This window comes from Phalacrocorax aristotelis, chromosome 2 (assembly GCF_949628215.1).
Source record: "Phalacrocorax aristotelis chromosome 2, bGulAri2.1, whole genome shotgun sequence".
Lineage (NCBI taxonomy): Eukaryota > Metazoa > Chordata > Aves > Suliformes > Phalacrocoracidae > Phalacrocorax > Phalacrocorax aristotelis.
Window position 1 is genome coordinate 108,621,350 of NC_134277.1, and position 20,076 is coordinate 108,641,425.

The 20,076-nt window shown below is 36.9% G+C and overlaps 1 protein-coding gene across 1 annotated transcript in view; it reads right to left on the reverse strand.

Moving 5' to 3' along the window:
* Positions 1–20,076, reverse strand: part of LOC142053266 (cadherin-7) — an 83,770-nt gene that overhangs the window by 26,969 nt on the left and 36,725 nt on the right. The window contains exons 3-6 of the mRNA XM_075084607.1: positions 16,444–16,738; positions 8,941–9,060; positions 6,434–6,601; positions 4,955–5,142 (exon numbers count right to left, since the gene is read on the reverse strand). Coding sequence (XP_074940708.1) covers positions 4,955–5,142; positions 6,434–6,601; positions 8,941–9,060; positions 16,444–16,738 — 771 coding nt within the window. The remainder of the gene's footprint in view (positions 1–4,954; positions 5,143–6,433; positions 6,602–8,940; positions 9,061–16,443; positions 16,739–20,076) is intronic.

Consider the following 20,076-nt stretch of genomic DNA (forward strand, 5'->3'; position numbering starts at 1 on the left):
GTGGATGAAAACATGGTGGATATATTCCTCCCTTGTCAGATTCTATATGATCAAGGGAGTTATTACAAGAATACCAGCCTATTGTCAAAATGCTACCTTGAACTGAGGTTAGTCTAGTATCTAGTATATATGGACATTAGACACTAGGCAGCAACGGTACTAGCATGTTCAGGAACATGTAATCTCCAGTCCTGCCATGGCTATAAAAGCTATGAGCAGAACTACTACTATTTGAAAAATAGCACTCTTCTCAAACTGTTTAGAGAAAAATCCATCCTGAATAAACAGTGCAAGCCAGAGATATCTGGATTTAGCAATGCAGAAGAGATATAAATGAGAGAAGAATGCACTCCATATTCCAATGAATATCACTGTTAGAGTAAAACCACAATTATTTTTTTCTGCTGACTTTTGATGTTTTGAAGTCTCTGTGTCATAGGGTGCAGAGAAGAAATGTCTTCAACTGTGCATGGAAAAAACCCAAACCAAACCAAAAATTAAAAACACCCAAATGTCATTCACTGATTTTGCTAACTTTCAAGTCAATATATGTATTAGTCAAGTCCATTATACAAAATTAATCTTCGGAAATACCTAGCCATGTAACACTTTTTCTAATATCACGATTCTTGGTATCTCTCTTTTTAAAAAAAAATTTCTTTTATTCAGATATATATAAAATATATTTGCAGCTTTTACTGATCCTTGGTCATTTCTTTCACTTTTCATCAACTTAGAGCATACAAAAATCCTGCTTTGCTCAGTGAATTCTTAAATCTCACTTCTCAATTTTTTAATGATATTTTTTTCCTTTTTTTGACTTGATGCTCCTGTGTGTTTAAAAAAAAACACCCTTAGTTTTAGTGAGGAAGTCAACTTTGCAGATTGTCTCAAAATGGTTATCCTAAAAACTGAATGTAAAACCCTCAGTTTCCATGTGGAAGTCTGATAACCAGGTGCCAAACTTTCTCCAAAACAGCCAGCACATAAATGAATGGAGCAGTGCCTTCAGCTGCTCAGAGATACTGGCAGTGATTTTCATGCCTGGCCTGCTGATTTGTATGTATGATTGGAGCAAAAATATGCAAAGCTAAGGCAATGCATTTGCATTTAGAACCAAAGCGTGTCTTTTCAGAAGTCTTTGCCTTGGCATTTTACTGCTTGATGTGTACACAGACATGTCATCTGAGCATATAAATACACAGGATTTTAAAATGATGGGCATGCATTTGGAGGTTGAGCTGCTTCTCAATGCCTCAGCTGATGTCAGGGACTTGAAAAGGAGAGAGCTAATTGCACTCAGAGGTGTATAGAATGTCACGTGCCAGATAGTAAAATATTTAGGCAGATTCCAGGCTACAGATTTAATTTCTTCCCTGATTCATTACTAACAGGCACACATTATCATAAAGGGATAACCTCTGCCTGACACCATAGTGATCTGGCAGATTAGGCTCAGTGGTTGAAGACCATTTAACCTGTATACACTGTCACTGAGGTCTTCTATGTACCTGTCCTCCAGAGAAGAACAAGGCGCAGTAGCCTGTTAGCCACTGTGCTGGAGCTCTTCAATTCCTTTATTCCCTCACAGCCAATGTTCTCTGCCATTCAATCTGCAGGGTTGACAGGGAGGATCTTTCAGCCTGAGGCAAGACACCAAGTTCCCTGGAGTCCAAATGAGGGCATCCAGAGGTTTGGGAGGTGCCCCTCAGCGTGGGGACTCCCTTTTGGGTATGGCAGGGGAAAGAAAGTTGATAATAGGAGGTAAATGAGAGAAATGTTCTAACACTGATGAGGAAAAAGTCTGAATTCTTGTGTCAAAGTATAGCAGCATCTAGGTTTAAAAATTATTAGCAAATTCGAGCATTTCATCAGGTCAAAATTTTGTAACATCTTTACTGTAGTCCAATAGCCATTTCATAGAGCACTTCTCAGGATAAATGTTCAGTACTGAAAAGTCCAGTTCACCTCCCTGGCTAAAGAGGTTACAGAAATAATAAATGACAACTCTTTGTCCCACTGGACAACTCTGGAATCAGGAGATTCCAGGAACAAACGCCATGACTACAAGAGCATGCTAAAAATTAAAGCGAACACATCAGTTCTCAAATTAGACTGCTGAAGCCCCCGACTGATTCAGTGTTGCTCACTGTGGCACTGATAAATGCTCTCCCTCTAGGATAAGCATATTTCTTCCAGGTCTTTGCTCAAAAACCTTAAAGAAGCAAACTGAAGGAGCCACACTGAATTTGGCTGTTGAACAAAGAGACACCTAACTTTTCATCACTTCTGTTTCAAACGTGCTAAGCAGAAGTTAGCACAGTTTGCAAGAAGGATAAGATGGATGGGTTTGCCTTGAAAAAAGATGATTCACGTTACACATATTAAAGCCTGATATTTCAAGGGTGCTGAACATCCTCCATTTGCTGTGACATCTGTGGATGCTTACTAGCTCTCAGCAGGTGTTCAGGGCATCAGAGAAATAGCGGATCGCTTTGCAACAGTATTAACTTCTTTCAAAGGAGAAATATTACTAAGTTTTATATTGTTTCAGAAAGGAATTAGTGCACCAGAGAAGTAAAAAAAACCAAACCAAACCAAAACAAAAAACCACCAATAAATCATACAAAAAACCCCACAACTGCTAGGTGAAGTTTACAGAGATTAAAGAGTATACAAGGAAGAAGGGAAGAAAGAAGAAGGGAAGAAAAGTCTCCTGTGGAATCATATTAACTACAAGCATAGGTCCTTGACCAGGAACATACTTACACACATTCTAAAATGCCAAGTCAGTCCCTCGTTTAGGAGAGTATTAAACTGCTTAGCAGAGTTAGGGCCATAGATTCAGTATTGTCACTGCCAAGTGTTCAAACATTAAGAGTATGAAATTATATGAGAAGAGATTCTTCTAAGGTGTTGTTTTGGTTTTTTTTTTTTTTCCTGTTCTTCTCAAAATTAAATTTTCTGGTAAAGTGTTTCAGCACACTTCTAATTTGTAAAAGGATACTCTTTAAAATGTGTTGCTGCAAGGTAAGAATTTTGACTTTTAATATTTTTATATAAACATGATTTTTTCAATTTTAAAATGTTAGTGTTTGAACTGTACATATAGAAACCTAAGAAGAAAAAAATATTTCTTTAAATATTTCAATTTTTTGTGTCATGGTTTAACCCCAGTTGGCAACTAAGCACCACACAGCCATTCTCTTACCCTTCTCTGCCCTAGTGGAAAAAGGGAGAGAATCGGAAAGGCAAAACTAAGAAAACTTGTGCGTTGAGATAAGAACAGTTTAATAATTGAAATATAACAATAACAAAATAATACTTTCTTCTTCTTTTCTTTTTTTTTTTTTTTAATTAAGATTGGAAAAGACCTATAAGATCATCCAGTCCAACTGTCAACCCAGGACTATCATGTTTCCTAAACCATGGCCTGAAGTGCCATGTCTACAAGTTTTATGAACACCTCCAGGGATGGTGAATCCACCATCTCTCTGGGAAGCCTGGTCCAATGCCTGACCACTCTTTAAGTGAAGAATTTTTTCCTAATATCCAGCCTAAACCTCCCCTGACACAACTTGAGGCCATTTCCTCTTCTGTTATGACTATTAACTTAGGAGAAGAGACCAATACCCTCCTCACTACAACTTCCTTTCAGGTACTTGTAGAGATCAATAAGGTCTCCCCTCAGCCTCCTCTTCTCCGGGCTAAACAATCCCAATTCCCTCAGCCACTCCTCATAAGACGTGGTCTCTAGACCCTTCACCAACTTCGTTGTCCTTCTTTGGACATGCTTCAGCCCCTCAGTGTCCCTCTTCTAGTGAGGGGCCCAAAGCTGAAGACAGTACTCGAGATGCAGCCTCGCCAGTGCCAAGTACAGGGAGGCAATCACCTCCCTGCTCCTGCTGGCCACAATATTCCTGATACAAGCCCGGATGTTGTTGGCCTTCTTGGCTGCCTGAGCACACTGCTGCCTCGTGTTCAGGTGGCTGTCGACCAACACCCCCAGGTCCTTCTCTGCTGGGCAGCTCTCCAGCCACTCCTCCCAAAGCCTGTAGCGTTGCGTGGGGTTGTGGTGAATAGATGAGAGAGGAACAAAATCCAGGAAAAACAAGTGATGCAACCACTCACCACCTGCTGACCAATGCCCAGTCTGGGCCTGAGCAGCGATCACTGTCCCCTGGCCAACTCCCCCTAGTTTATACACTGAGCATGACGTCATACAATATGGAATATCCCTTTGGCCAGTTTGGATCAGCTGTCCTGGCTGTGATCCCTCCCAGCTTCCTGTGCACCTGTCAGAGCATGGGAAGCTGAAAAGTGTAAGCACTACTTAGCAACAAATAAAACACCAGTGTGTTATTCAACATTATTCTCATACTAAATCCAAAACACAGCACTGTACCAGCTACAGTGAAGAAAATTAACTCTATCCCAGCTGAAACCAGGATATTTTGAAATAATATTCTTTCTAATATATTACCTTGTAAAAGAACTATTCTTACTGATACATAAATTTAATGTTAGTAATGTATGTCTCCTGAATAGAACGTCATCAGCCGAAGACAATTAGATTTTTTTTAAAATTATGTTTGGGATCCATTTTGTATTTGGAGTTTGCCTTTTTATTGTAAGATATATTTTCACATTTTGCCTTTAATACAAGGACAAATGAGACTAAAGCTGAGATTCCCATCCAAATTTGTAGTTGCAGGAGCTTTAAAAAAAAGCCTCTTCAAAGCAATAGAGCTATTGAAAAAAAAAAAAAAAAATCCCACAAGAATTTTCAGTGTAAGTCATAAAAAGCTCAAAAACAGACACACATGCACACACTGAAGTCAAGATGAAATATGTCAGTGGAAAGTTTTACAACAGATAAAGTCCTTAGAAACAAAAGCTCATACTCTTATTACCTGCCCTCATCTTGCACAGAACCAAACAGAATCTGACTTACCTTCTGAATTGTTATGATTCCCTCCTGGGTGTCTTTGTCGACGGAAATTTTGAATACTCCCAAACCATCACCATCCACAATCTTATACTCCATTTCAGCATTAGGTCCCACATCTGCATCTGCAGCTTTTATTCTGGCCACCACAGAAGCCACTGGCAAAGACTCTGGGACATTATACTGATATGATCCTGTGAAATTTAAAAATTTAACTAATTTAGAGTCTTCCGGGAATATAAGCTAAAAATCTAGTCTTCTTAAAATCTTCCATCCTTTAAATCCTTTAAATCATACACTTTAATATTTATACAGGCCACCAGAATATATTCAGTTTAAAATAGAATTGCCCTTTTATTGGTAGGTTTTATTATTGGCATAATTTCTCCCTACAATAAGGAAACACAAGGCAAAGATGCAAAAACATAATTCAAAACAGGTGGAAATCATGAGGTAAATATCTGCTACAGAGTTCCAGTGCAGAAAATACTTTACTTGTTTTCCACAAAAGAGGAAAAAAGCAAGTAAGTCAAATAATTTAAATATAAACTCTTATTATTTTATTGCTGTGTAACTTGATTAGGCAGTTTGCAACCTGAACATGACTAGAAACTGATATATATTCTTTTCTTTAACAGTGCACCATCTGCATTCTTGAAAATTCCAGCCTTTTCATTCAAGTGTATATGCCATCAAAAGGTTATCTGAGTGCAGCCTGTAGTAAATAACACCCTCTCCTTCAAAAATAACTTCAGTTATTCTATTATTATTTGAAGCAGTTGGTGTCTTGAAATAACAGAGATTCTGTTATGTACAGATCTATTTTTTATATCATTGGACATGACGCTGGAGTGGACATGAATATATTTTTCACATTATTTTAATTCTACTTAACAAAGACACTTTTTTTAAGAAAAAAGCACTCCAGACCAAATGCTAGTAATAAACTGATCTCTTCAGGTCTCAGCATACAACTGTCTTCTACTTTCTTTGGTTAGGATGAAAGCCATCTTGGTGAAAGTAAGTAAATGGAGGGAAGGTGACTTCCCAGCTCTTCTGGGATTAACTCCTTAGGAAACAGTGTATGTACAAGAGAAACCCTGCTAAAATGCAAAGGAATATGAAGGATTACGAGTCAAGTTAAAGAACTATGCACCCTGAAGCCCAACTGGCTAAATACCTACTAAGGTGTATCATTTTTTGTCTTTTTATTCAGAGACAAAGTAAAACACATTAGAAAATGTACCCGCTGTACATGACTTCATTTCAACTGACCTGAAACATATTAGGTAAAGAAAAAAGATTCTTCCAATGTAGTAATAACAACAACAACATACCTTGCTGTCAGTGATTCTCAAAGTACTTAACATGGAATCTGAGAAGTTTTACCCTTTGTTTAGAAAAAGCATGATAATAATAATAATGTATATAAAAAATAATGTTTAGAAATAATATTACAAGTCATATTTTTACGAAGTAACTTACTTCGTGGAAAGCGGGGTGGGTTGTCATTGACATCAGTCAGGGTGACAGTTACAGACGTAGTCCCTGATAATCCACCATTCTGCCCAACCATGTCCTTTGCTTGAATAACTAGTAGGTATTGGTCCTTGGCCTCTCTATCCATATTTGGAAGGGCAGTCTTGATAACACCTGCAGTAAGACAAGTTATGTCAATGGTTGCACAAGCAAATGTATTACCATGAAAACTGTGTTTGCTTTTAGAAGGTAGCAGCAGATCAATGATTACAAGAGGGGAAGGAATTATTTTCGACGAGAATATCACAGTTTTTGACTCGGAGCTGAACTGACATACTCCAAGCTTATTTTAAGTAGTCAACAAAACACACCAGTTTTTATTCAGTACTGGATTCTTTAGGTAATGCCATCCATGACTGTTTTCTCCAAATACACCCTGAACTACAGACTTCATAATGTAACACTCCCCCTTCCCTGGAAAATATAATCTTCTGGGTTTGATTTCCCACTTTTTTAGAGCAAGTAACAGAATATTCTGCATTCATTTTTAAGATTCCAAGGCCAAGATTCATTCCACAATCTCTTGAATAGTCATTCACTGCATTAACTCTTACTAATATTAATATCAACTCTTATTAATATTGATATCATGCCACACTGCATATATCTGAAATTATCTTATTTTACCATATATTTGCTTTAACAGTACCCACTTCTAAAGCATTAAAGTAATTAAGAGATTTTTTATTTATTAATGGAAATACTGTAATATCTGAAGTAGTTTTAGCTATATTCACTTGAAGGTCTGCATACAATTTGTAATTAATTGATTTGAAATGAAAACCAGTAGAAAGCTTCATGTTTCATCCTTTCAGTTCTGTTGATATAGATCAGAAAATAAATATGCCTTCTCAAAACGTGATGACTTTATGAATATTTCATGCTCAGTACACAGTACAGCCACTAACTCTGATTTCCAGAGAGGCAGCCGTTTACTCCACCAGCACTTAGTGGAGCAAAGGAAACATAAACTAAATAAAGGAGAGGCACTTTGGGACACATATCTCTTTATCTGGTATTTGTTGAATGTTTAGTTAGAGTTTTATTTCTTTCTTCCCTTATGAATGCAGGACTTCTCATTAATCATCTCTGGGTTGAAACATTTATTTCACAAACAGACTGCCTGGCACTATTTCACCCATTTTACAAGACGTTAAAATACAATGAATACACAAATTCATAATGTTATTGTTTCTACAGTGCTTTTTTCCAGCCTGCTTGTTTTTCTATCATAGTTAAATTGCCAGGCAATGTTAACCAAAAATTGGGAAGGTAATTATCATGCACACAGGAAATTTGAGTATCACATCAAAGTGAAAATGTATTAAAACATTTCAGTCTGGATCCTTGAAGATTTTGATTTAGCAGAAACTACCATATTATTGCTCAAGGGCTGTCTGCAGTCATTATGACAATATATATTGTACATATATATACATGGAGAGAGACAGAGAGAGAGAGAGAAAACTACTATAAATCATACTAATTCGGGGGGGGAAAGGAAGTTCTGTATATCCCTGCTGAGGATGGACCTGTTGCAATATGAAGTTAGTTATAGTACTTATTTCTGCAAATTTAGATGTCATTAAAACTTTTGGTCATATCATTGGGATTCAGGTCTGATTCACATCACAATTTGTTCATGCTATATCAGGTAAATAGTTTGTGCCCTTTTGTCTCAATTTTTCCATCTCTGAAACAAAGATTTTAACTCTTCTACATGTTGGCATAAGTGAAGTCTCACCAAACTGAACTGAGCAGAGTGAGAACATATTTTCCCACTCAATGAAATTATACAGTAGATTTTTTATTAAACAGACAGAGGATTAAAGGTTGCATCTTGTTGTGGATTAAAATATTCACAAAATTTCATTAAAATAGTAAAAAAGAAGTTCCACCAGTAATTTGTTTTGAAAGTGGCAGCAAAATGTTATATCAGTTAAGGATATCACTTCTCTGTCTTTTGGCTAAGATGAAGTGTAGTGATTCTATGATAGGAAGCACAGTGCTTTTTTCTTCAAACTAATAAAGAAAAGACAAATTTCCTACAACAAAATTTCAGTTTAAAATGCAGAATGGAGAGGTGATCATGTTGTAAATCTATACTTAAGGAAATCTAGCTATGTGACATTGAAATATTTCTAAAACAAACATCTGCAAAAAAAGCTTGTTCACAGTGTCTTGATATTTTCATTGATCAGAAAGATGGCATCAGGCAGCAGACCAGGGAACTGGTAGATTGGCAAGAAGAAAGAAGTTCCCACTCCAGCAAATGTTTGCTTATCACATAGCTCATACATGTGGTTTTCATAATCTATTCTGAAGAATAACAAGATCAACAAAATCCAAATATACTCAATTAACAAAGAGATGATATTAATAAGTTCCTAGCAAGTTTTAATGCACATTTTCTTTTTTCTCAGCATTACTGCAGAGAGATTATGGAAAGTTACCTGTTTTGGGCTCCACAGAAAAGTAAGGTTGTCCTTGCAATATGCTGTAAACCACACGAGCACTGTTGCCATAAGTAGGATCATCTGCATCGGTGGCTGTCACTTGAACCACAGAGGTACCTGCAAAATGTTTAAGGGACTATTGTACATAAAAGATCCAAAAATATGAACGACACGTATTCAACATGCTGTGCTAATATATATCTGGAACAGTGTGAGGTGGCTTTTTCACAACTGTTCATCATTTCGATACTGATTCAGCTTAGAGTATAGGGTCCTCTTTGTAAACTAGTAGTATTGGCTATTACAGAGTTGTCTTCCCCAATAGTCTCAGTCTTTGACTCATAGCGATAAAAACCAACCCCCTTCTGCATTTGGTTGGTGGAGGGTATGTGAACAATATTTCTTAAATGATGGTGATGCCTGAAATATGCTTAAGTATGAAATATAGTAATAGTTTCCCTTCGAAGAGAAGTCTGCATGCTAAAATTGTAATGCATAATTAGAAATTCAAATATACATATATAAGTATTCTATATTTTGATAATTGTACACACACATATAATTAATTTTAGCCTATATAATTATTTACCCTTTTATAAAAAGGTGGTTGAAGAGTTTCTGTTTCAGCTCAGAGAAAAACTGGCGAGAGCTGTCTCTAAATTTCTTTTAAAAATACTCATTTTCTTCAATAATCTGCAATGTTTTAGTATCAGTTGTGGTAATAATCTGCTGATAAACATTTCTTGAGCAAGAAATGTCTCTATGTTGACAGGAATAAGAAAATAAAATGTCTAACTGGCTAGCAAGAAGGGTATATTTTGTGAAGATCTCATTCTGCATCCTGCTTCTATTCATTATGTTCTCCACGTCAGTTCCCATTTGTTTTGTTCTGTACAACAGCTTCCATGATATATGCTGAGAGCAGAATAAAACAACACTTGGGAGCCAGGGCCTTGGCCATGGTCACCGCCCTTTGATAGCCAGAAAGGGTTATCTTTTCTCACTGGCAGATTGTCTGGAACATTGAGACCTTCCATTCAACCGCCCAGGGACCGATTTGGAAGTTAGGTTGCAAATTAATATTGTAGCAATTTGGCAGATACTCAGTAAAGATCTTGAACAGAGGATCAGATTCCTTCATGAACTGGATTTAGACACCAGCTTAGAGAAAAGCATTTGTTAAGGAGAGTGTTCATTTTCTGAATGAACACATTTTTGACATGTGAAAATGAGAACAGCAAGTCTAGAAAACACTGTTTAAGAACAAACTGCAACAGCAAGTGTCCAGTGTGAACTTAACATAAGTTGTATTCTGGTCAGTTTTACTTGGAATTTTTAGGAAATGGGTGGGAGAAAGTTCTGAAATTCTTCATGTCTGATATAGTATGTCCCCCATCCATTTTCCTCAGCTTTTCAATTCTTAGTTAAGTAGAAGATCATAAATGGGTCCTGGGACCAGCCTGAAGGTTTGGAGAGACAGAGAAAGGATTAAGTGCAGCCCTCCCTAAAATGGTACAGATGACAAAGGATGGGATCTGCTTGAATGAATTCTGACCAGAAATGATCATTCATAAGATAACTTTATTCGCTTAAGTTATGGCCTAGCTAACCCACATTCCTGATCTCTTTTCCTGAAGTATCCATGACAAAGTATTATGATTGCAATTCTATTTTAAATGCAATTTTTCTCTCTTGTGGACTGTCTAATATTTTTGGACAGGGAAAAGGTTATTCTCAACCTGAAATTTCACGTGCAACTATTAAGTAGATGGAAAAGAAAATCGGTAGTTAATCCATCAAGTCATTTTTCAGTTATGGGACTTCAAATACATCAATTTTCTGTTCACCAGTAACTAAGAGCTTTGATTCAGTATGTCAAACTGATTTTACAGATTACTTTATAATGTAATTTTATACAGGGCCCTATTTTAAACTTGCCAGAGTCTCTCCAGCTTTTGAGTACAAGGGTATCATAACGACTATTTGACATCCTGTGTTCTTTGTGAAAGCCAGGCTTACCAAATTTACAAAGTCCCTAAGCCCTGCCAACGAAGCTTACAGTGTCTGCAAATATTGGCAAAAGTGTTTATAAACCTCGCACACAGTTACGTCTTTGCTCCTTGCTCTTGCCACTTTCAAGGACTCCAGACCAATACAAGATCAAAGAAATTACAGGCTCTGCAACTTCAACACAGACATTTTGGAAATCCTGCAAGATTAGAAGTGCTTGTTTGCTGTAAAAATGTATTGATGTAGCAAACAAACCCTCTACATTCCACGGGATGAATAAAGTCAGTGTCTGGATATAATTGGCTCTCTTTTAAAACACATAGATCCTGTAGAAAAGTTGTTTGGTTTTTTTTTAGGTAGAAATTCTAACACCAAATCTTTCTGCACTCATCCCACTTGAGCATAATCAGCAACTAAAAAACAGTTATACTGTTGTAGTCCCTTTTTACTAATCAGCTTCTCTCGAACCTCAAGGGGGAAAGATCTTTTAAAACAACTGCTATTGTCATTATTTCTTTACCAGTTGCACACAAAATCTTTGAGCTTCCAGAATTCTCATGCCAAGAGGGAGGTTGCTGCAAAATATATTTTTAAAAGAGAATATGCAAGTTAACATAAGGTATCCTAACTATGTGAAAAGTTCTACGTGTGGGAAATCAGTTCCAAGGAAACATAACTCATGGAAAGATCAGTATGTGAAGACTTCCAGAGATTTTCCCAGAGGAAGCAGATTCCTCTTGAAAAACAGGAATTCCTTCAGAGGATGACCATTGCAACATAAAGCTGTCCTAATTTTTTTTGCAATGGATCAATGTCAAACTCATATGCTTATCTTCCATAAAAAAAATACTGTAACCAGTAAAGCTCTGCTCCATTACTCATGGATAGTCAATAAATCTATAGGTTGAAGAAAAATAGGTAGTTCCAAATATGTCATCTTACCAAAGCAAAGTTTGTGTCACTGCACTGAAATTAAGTCTTCATTTTATTCCTAAAGACTTTGCCCTACCCCATAACACAGGCGGTCAGCTGTCACACCTGTGCCCAAGATTAGGACTTACAGGTAACATGGGACAGTCAACAAACAGCACCACAACTTCACTCCATCCAACAAAATGAGTGTCCCAGTAAATCTTGTTTATAGTAGCATTGTTCGGAGCCCTACACTGCAGGTGCAAACAGGACACTAACCCTACCCCACACTTTCATTAGTGACTTATTATCATCTGTAGCTTCACAACTACAATTTTAAGTGTTTCTTACAGTTTGTGTATCTGATATGGGTTGAAAAAATAAATACGGTCTATTTACTGAAAAAGTGTCTTTCCCTCTCAGATAAGGATTCCTCTACAATTATTTCTCTCTACAATTATGTCGTTGTAAGAAGGCTTGAATATCAGTTCATTAGAAACAATTCAACATGTAGTGACTTCATAAACTTTTTCAGCAACTGCAGCAAATACTGAGGGAAAATCTGTGCTCTTATTGAAAGAGTGTTCCAAATATTTCTTTATTAACTATTAACAGACTGAATTTTGTGTGGCTGGCACAGATTTCTGTTTTTTCCCCAAATGTTTAAGCTATAATTTTTAACCTAACCTTTAACAGATATTGGCAGATATTACAGACTCACAGTAATCTGAGAATTTGACCTATTTAGGTTCTGATATTAGGGCAAAAGGAAGGGAGGAGTTCTTGAAGAGAGGACTGCGAATTTAGAATGTTATTTGTACTTTAATTTACTTCAGTCAAGATTCATCAATGATTCTGACAATGTAGATATCAACCTTTTCTGTCATAGGGTCAGGTAAAGGTAAACTGGTTGCTGAAGTTTGAGTTAGAGATCCTTCAAAAGGATCTTTTTTAAATCTTTGGGCTTATTGTTTTAGAAACCTCTGCACAGAGCTTTTTAAAAAGCTTGCCAGTAACTTCTGTAGTATCTTACCAAAGTTTTTAAATGAGTTTGTATCAGAAATGCTTTTGTGACTTCCATTTTTAACATTGGTGAAATCATTTAAGGAAAAACTGGTTTCTAAACCTAGATGAACTTAACAAATCTTTATCATTGAGACTGCACAGATCCTTATCAACTGAATTGTATCCACATTAATATATTAAAAATAGACCTTTAAAGGCAGTCAGTTAGTAAAGGCATTGACTGATATCAATTAATAATGTGTGATATGTGTAATGCACAAAACAATTCCATGATGGCATCACATTTCTACATTATATCAGCTGCTACTAGAAATTAAACATCCTTACTATCAAGTTATCCATAATACCTGCTTAACCCTTACATGCAACAGCCTGGTCTGGTTCTGCTCTGTATTATCTGCTATTTCCATGCTTCTGCCACTGGCCCTCATGAGAGCTGATGCAGCAAGACCCCCACAGCCTTTCCCCTCCAGGAGCATGAATGGGGAGAGGCAGCACCTGGAGGCAAGTTCTGCCCTCTTCACATCCTTCCTCTCCTCCCACAGCCTTGTTAGGTTGCCTTCACTTGGGGACAAAGCCCAAGACTGGTCCCAGCCCAGCAATGTCAGGTAAAGTGAAGCACAGGGGGCTTGTGACTGGAGAGAGACACTGTCCCTTCATTCAGGCTCTCAAAACCAACTACCAACTTGTACCAAATATTTAGGCATGATATAAAGCTGCTTTTTTTTTTTTTAATTTGGTATAATATTTAAATGTTTCTATCTATCTTAATCAGAAATAATAAATGTGGCAAGAGAGAGACTTGTTGTGCTGGATAACAAGCAAAGCTGTCAATATGTCTGGAGAGTAGAGAGGATTAAACAAAACCAGAACTATGTTGGCTATTGGAATTTTCATCCCCAGTTACTTTGGTTATAAACCATACAGACCAGTATCTCACATTAGCTATTTTTTTGATCCACATCACAGGAACACTCTTTTAATACTCTTTTAACTATAACTCGCAATCTTTTTGTTTGAAATATAACACTGCTAGATTTTTTTTAAGTAAGAGGCATACAGAGAAAAGCTTTGTGATTTTCAGATAAGCCATATCTTTGAGGTTTTTACTATGAATAGATTTACAAGCCATCAAGATATTTATCCTATCCAGGATAATCAATATAATTGGGCCTGACCCAAATATAATTTCAACCTGACCTGAAGTCATTTCAGATAACAGAAAAAGTTGACTTCAGTTAGCCTTAGATGATGTCCTAAAATATTTGCCACATGAAATACAGAACCATTATACTTGCATAACAACCCTTTAGGTTAAAGGTTATAGTTCTCATAGCTTTATAATTAATTTGGGTTTATAATCCTGTGATCTCTTTCATTTTGTTTGATATCCAATTAAAAATCCTTGTCATGGATATAATTTTAAGCAAAATAGGAGAAGGATACTTTGTTTCTCCTTAATATTTCATGAAAGGTCTAGGTGATTAATTAAAAATTGTGTTATATGAACAAACTATGAATCGATGTAATTTGTAAGACAGGTGCCATACAGGCATTTCATGGTAATCCTTAATTCAGTGACAATCCAGTATTCAGCTGTTGTGTGATACAAACCATGAAGATGTTTAAAACGTACAGTTTCAGAAAGCTCACAAACATGGAACCGCCCTTAGTCAACAAAAATCCCAGAGAATGCACAAGTATCAGGTAATAATTTCACACAATATTCCACCTAAGTTGAATATATATTTGGTGCTACAGCCCATATGGGAGAGAAGTTCTTTCAGTCATTTATGTGGTAAAGATTCAACAAAATACGCAAAAGCAGTTCATTCTGAAAAATAGTCCTTATGTTTTCCACTGCACGCTGTGCGCTCCCCACAGATTGATTCCTAATATAGTTTTGGAACAAATGGAGCATGGCTGAGGGGTAGAGGCATGGATTTATGTGTGTAGGTAAACCTCATATACCTGTATCAGTTGCCCATATGTCAATATGCCAGTACAGGACAAGACAGGTAATACACACAAAAGGGAAATGTGGAGAAACTGCTCTTCAGAGCACACAGCAAAGGTCCAAAAATCTAATCATTGCTGCATGCTACAGCTCACTTAAATAACCTAATTCTAAAATAAAACAGAAATCTGAAACAAAGATATATTTTTTACAGAACATATTTTTGAAGTGCTAAATATTTAGGTTTTACAGTCTTAGACTATCTGATTATCTCTGTTTTTCCAAAGTGCAGCAGTAAAAAGTTCTTAGCCACGTAACACTTCACCTCCTTTTCGATACTCCTCAAAAGCTTTCCAAGTCTACTATTGCTTCTTCAGCCATCCACATAGTGTTCAAGTGACAATGAACAAGCGCCAAGTACCAAATGAGAAATAGTGTCTATGCTCACCGCTTAGTAAAATAAATAAATAAAAAACTCATTAGCAGTGTTTTACTTATCTGCTATTGGCTTCTAAGCTGAGTTTCAAATATAAAAGCAATGTTGACTAATGATTGCTGCAGGGCACTTAGGCAGGGAATATTATTTTCTCTCTCTAGCTCTAATTTAGAGGCATTGTTTAACATCCTAAAACACAGGAGATGGTACTGAGGAAACTATAGCAAATTCTATAAGGGCACTGTTATGTAAAAGAATCAAACTTTTATATGGTTTAAAATCAGTCAAGCAAAGAAAACCCTAATTTCAGTCACCATATAACTCTCTTAACCTGAAGTGAGACTTCCCATACACATATTTCAGTTTTAGTAGATTAAGTTGTTCTGCTTTTTTTAGCTTCATGCTTGCATTTATAATTTCACATTAAAGTAAAATTTACCAAAATGTCTCTGGGCCAAACTCCTATCTGGCCTGAATCAGTCAGCTTTCAAAAGGAAGTGGCACCTGACAGCTGATGAGCATTTGGTCTCTTCAAAGTGAAGAGATAGTGGGTTTGGTGTTGAAAACCTTCCCTAATTCAAACTCAGGAAAAATTAACATTTCTTCTTTTCCAACAGAGGGTCTGAAGCCTCTAAAAGCCATTCTTCTTTTATTCCACTGGAATTTTGAAACTATCTCAAGTGGTATCCCAGTCCCTGCCTGCTTGCATATACAGAAAAGAAGATAAACTGTTACTGATATATGCAACTCTTACTAAAAAAATTATGCTGTGCATTAGCAGGGTTTTGAAAAGTTTGTTAAGAACGGACTTTATCTGAACAAAATTATGTGTTATCACCTCTGAATACCAGAGCATAGGTATGAAACTTATTATTGTTAATGAGAATTATAAAACAAAGCTTCTGGGCACTGGAATGAGAAATACACCGTAAAATGCTTATCTGAATCCCTACATAGCTATTTGAGTTTCACAACATTTTTGAAAGGGTAAATACTTAATCTAGCATGTTATTTCCAGTTAAGTCTTAAAATATCTAACTGTTGCAGGTGCCTCATATATAATTAAATAACTTAGTGTGGTACTGTAAAAAATAATAAAATTTTAAAAAGGCAATAGGAACAAATTTCCCAAAACACCAACAGTGTATTTTGCACTTACCCACAGGAGACATCTCAGGAACTCCAGCAGTGTAAGGACCATCCAGAAATTTTGGTTCATTGTCATTGATGTCCTGAATCTTAATGACGAACTCAGATTCTGGTTCCACCGGTTTATTAGTCAGCCTATCTAGTGCTTGTGCTCGTAGCGTGTAGTAGGCCTGCTCTTCTCGATCCAGCCTCTTTGTAGCATGAATATCCCCCGTGTTCTCATCAATAATGAAAATGGAACTTGCCCCTTCGCCTGACAAGATGTATTTGATGGAACCATCTCCTTTATCAACATCAGAGTGAAGCTGGTGAAAAATTGATGAAAGATGAGATTAACTTACAAGAGAGTCAGTGGCATGGAGATATGTAAAAATAATTCTTATGCTGAGCAGTAGTACATCAAATTTTATTGTTCTAGGAAAGATAAGCTGAATGTTTATTATGCATGGCATGTGAAGGACCATTAGAATTTGTCAGCTTGCTCTTATGATCAAGATAATTTCTTTCTTTACCGCAAACAGTCTAATTTTCAAAAATATTTGATAATGTCTTAGTCTTCTCATACCAGAATTTTATGTTGCCACACACATACACACATGCACACATATGTTTATAACCATGATTTTATTCCTACCTGAATTTAACTATATTGTTGGTTTCAGCTTATTATCCTACTGATGGGTGAGACTTCAAACAAACGTCGTTATACCACATAGTTCTACTAAGAACTATGAAGAAGTTATATTAAGCCTTTAAAAACTTCATGTCAGTGTGTGTTTGCTCCTGTGCATGTATGGGAAATGACATACTGATTTCCTCAGCATTTACTGTGTAGAGCAGCAAAACATATCAAATGTATTGAAATGGATTGGTTGATATATTGCTCACTACTACTTGATGGTCTGGTAACATCACTTCCATATCTTTTTTTCCATCACCTAACTTCAGAAAAATGCAGAGTCTGAGAAAGACCAAGTGTCCTGGCACCACCTGAACTATACAGCATCAAAAGTCAGGTGTAGTTTCCCTGGGACAGCTTGTAGCAGGCACAGAACACATGTACCTCAGTAGATCAAAATGTACCTTCTATTAGAATTGCAAGACAGATTCACAGAAAGAAACTTTCTTCCTCATCGCACAAGCTATTTTAAGTCACAGAGCAAGATTCTACAGCTTTTGTAGCTCTTTTATATCTCCTGAGTCTCACTTTCCTGTTACAGAACACAGACTCAAACAGATCTCATATACTTTTCAAACTTGTATCAGCAAAGTAATTGATCTCAATATCATTTAAAGTCACACGTATGTGATATATTTAATATGGTACAAGTGAAAAGAGCATCAATAAAATTCAAAGCACTTGCTCACTTGTTAAAAAGGGGATTATTACTTGTAAATAGCTGAATACAATGTTAAAGATGGTCAGATTCTTTATGTCTCTTATCTAATTTGTACCTGCCCTAACTGTGTCATGTTGAGTTAGGAGGTAACTCTACAGTCATCATCACCGTAATTTCCTCCACTAACATTTTTTTTTCTCTCAGTGGGGATTATTACTGGGATAGTAATCAATTCCAGAATACATGCAGAAAATTACCATCTCAGGCATAACGTAACACAGCTGCAAAACCTTTTCCTATTCCAGCAGGGAAGTATTCAGGATCAGTTTTGAATTTTTCAGCTGGATAAAAAGCTGCCTATTTCTTACACATTATTTCACTTACACTGTCTGGATATCTCATACTTATGCAATTACAGTGCACTCCCTCTCTCTTTTAAGACAGAAATGGAGCCTGAGCTTTGGACTGGATCAAAAAACAGAACTAGGGTGTCTAAATCAGATTAGTTACATTTTTTCAAAATATGCCTTATTCTCATTCTGCTGCTACTTAACTCCTGAGATACCTAAACAAGCCTGAGATTTCTTTGGTGGAGTTCCTGAACATTTAAAGTCCTACTTCTCAGCACTCTCACAAACAGTCAATGCTGACACTGTGAGCAGATCAAGGTAAAATGTATCTCACATACAGGCTCTTTCAAGATCCTCAGCACGGCATATTCCTCATCCCTAATGGCTGGGGGTCTATTTAATAAACTGGGGTCTATTTAATAAACCATACCTCTGTTCGCCTCACAAATCTGGCAGCTGGGGCTCTTGCTGCTTTTTCAAACCTGACTGGAAGAAGTGCCCATCTTCCCTATAAAGGAGCAGAGGCCTGTGCAAGTAAGAATCTGTATAGCTTGTGTTTGAATTTGTTTGACTTTTTTTTTCTTCTTTTCTTTTTCTAGGTCCTACTTCAGGGTCTATAAGTCTCCTGTGTGCTACAGAGGTATTGCATGGCTTCCCCTACATAGCCGGAGTCCTGCAGTCTACACTAAAATGTACATCACAAATGCAAGAACTGAAGTTATGGTATACAAAGATTCAATGCCTTTGCCTTCTCGAAGTGATTAAGACTTCTCCATATCCCATATTCTAGCAGAGCACTGGTCGTTCTGTTGTAGCTGAGATTCTCCTATTCTCCCTATAAAACTTATTGCACCTTTTGTTGCACACTTAAGGATGTGCTGGATGAGAGAAAAGCAGATGACACCAGCATGGCCAGCTGTTTATCAGGCGGAGCGGTGTTCTGAAAGTTAGAGATTTGCAAGTAGATCTCTTCAGAGAAGGGAAGGGATTCCATATCTCAGTTTACTGAGAGCAACATCGGGATCTCTCATGGGAGTGAAGCTGAGCCATCAGCACACCAGAGTGTACCACTCACACCTGGGTCTCATCCTGCAAGGCTGCACAGCCACCCTTTCACCTTGTATTTAGATCCAGCCCTATCCTGAATACCTTTCTAGCAGTGTTTTGAAAGAAGAGAGACCTTCAGGGGAGAGGCAAGAAGTGTAAATCCTCAAAGATGCACTGAGTAAGGCTTTCACATCCCAGAGAAAAAAAGAAATTCTCTAGCTTCAGCATTTCCCATTTGCTCACTCAGTGGCTTGCTGATTAACATATTGTTTTTTAAGGAGTCCCACTCTGAGGTCCATAAATCTCCTCATGGATTACACTACAGTGGCTGGTGCCCTGGAGTGAAATGCTGAACAGAAGCCACTTTTTGGAAAGATGCCTTGGCAGAAAACTGCTACCGCATGGATTAGTAAAGTGATTAGCAATGACCTTTGTTACTCCAAGGTTGAGGCTCTGGGAGACCAAACTTCTTTGTATCTTTTATCAAAACTTTGTTCTACTAAGCCTTTAAAAAACAATGCTGGGCCATGCTCGAGTGATCTTCAAAGTCATTGATGTAGGGGCATCAGTGATTTGCAACTAAGAACAAAATTTTTGAATGCAGCAGTGTTATACCATATTTACAGCTCTGCTACTACCAAATGTGACTCAGACTACCTGTACTTCCAGCTATTTAGTTTAACATGCTAGGAAGTGAGAAGTAATATGTTCCTTATAATGTTGGCTTTAGAAAACACTTTGCATATTCTTATTTGTTTTTGTTATTTCGGGTTTTCTGTTTTGGGTTTTCCCCCCCTCCTTTTTTAATAAGAAGTACATTTAACAATGAGACCTGGGTTTTTTATTTGTTCTTGTGATTAATTTGAAACAACTATGTAAAATTATATTAGTCCACAGGAAAGTTGT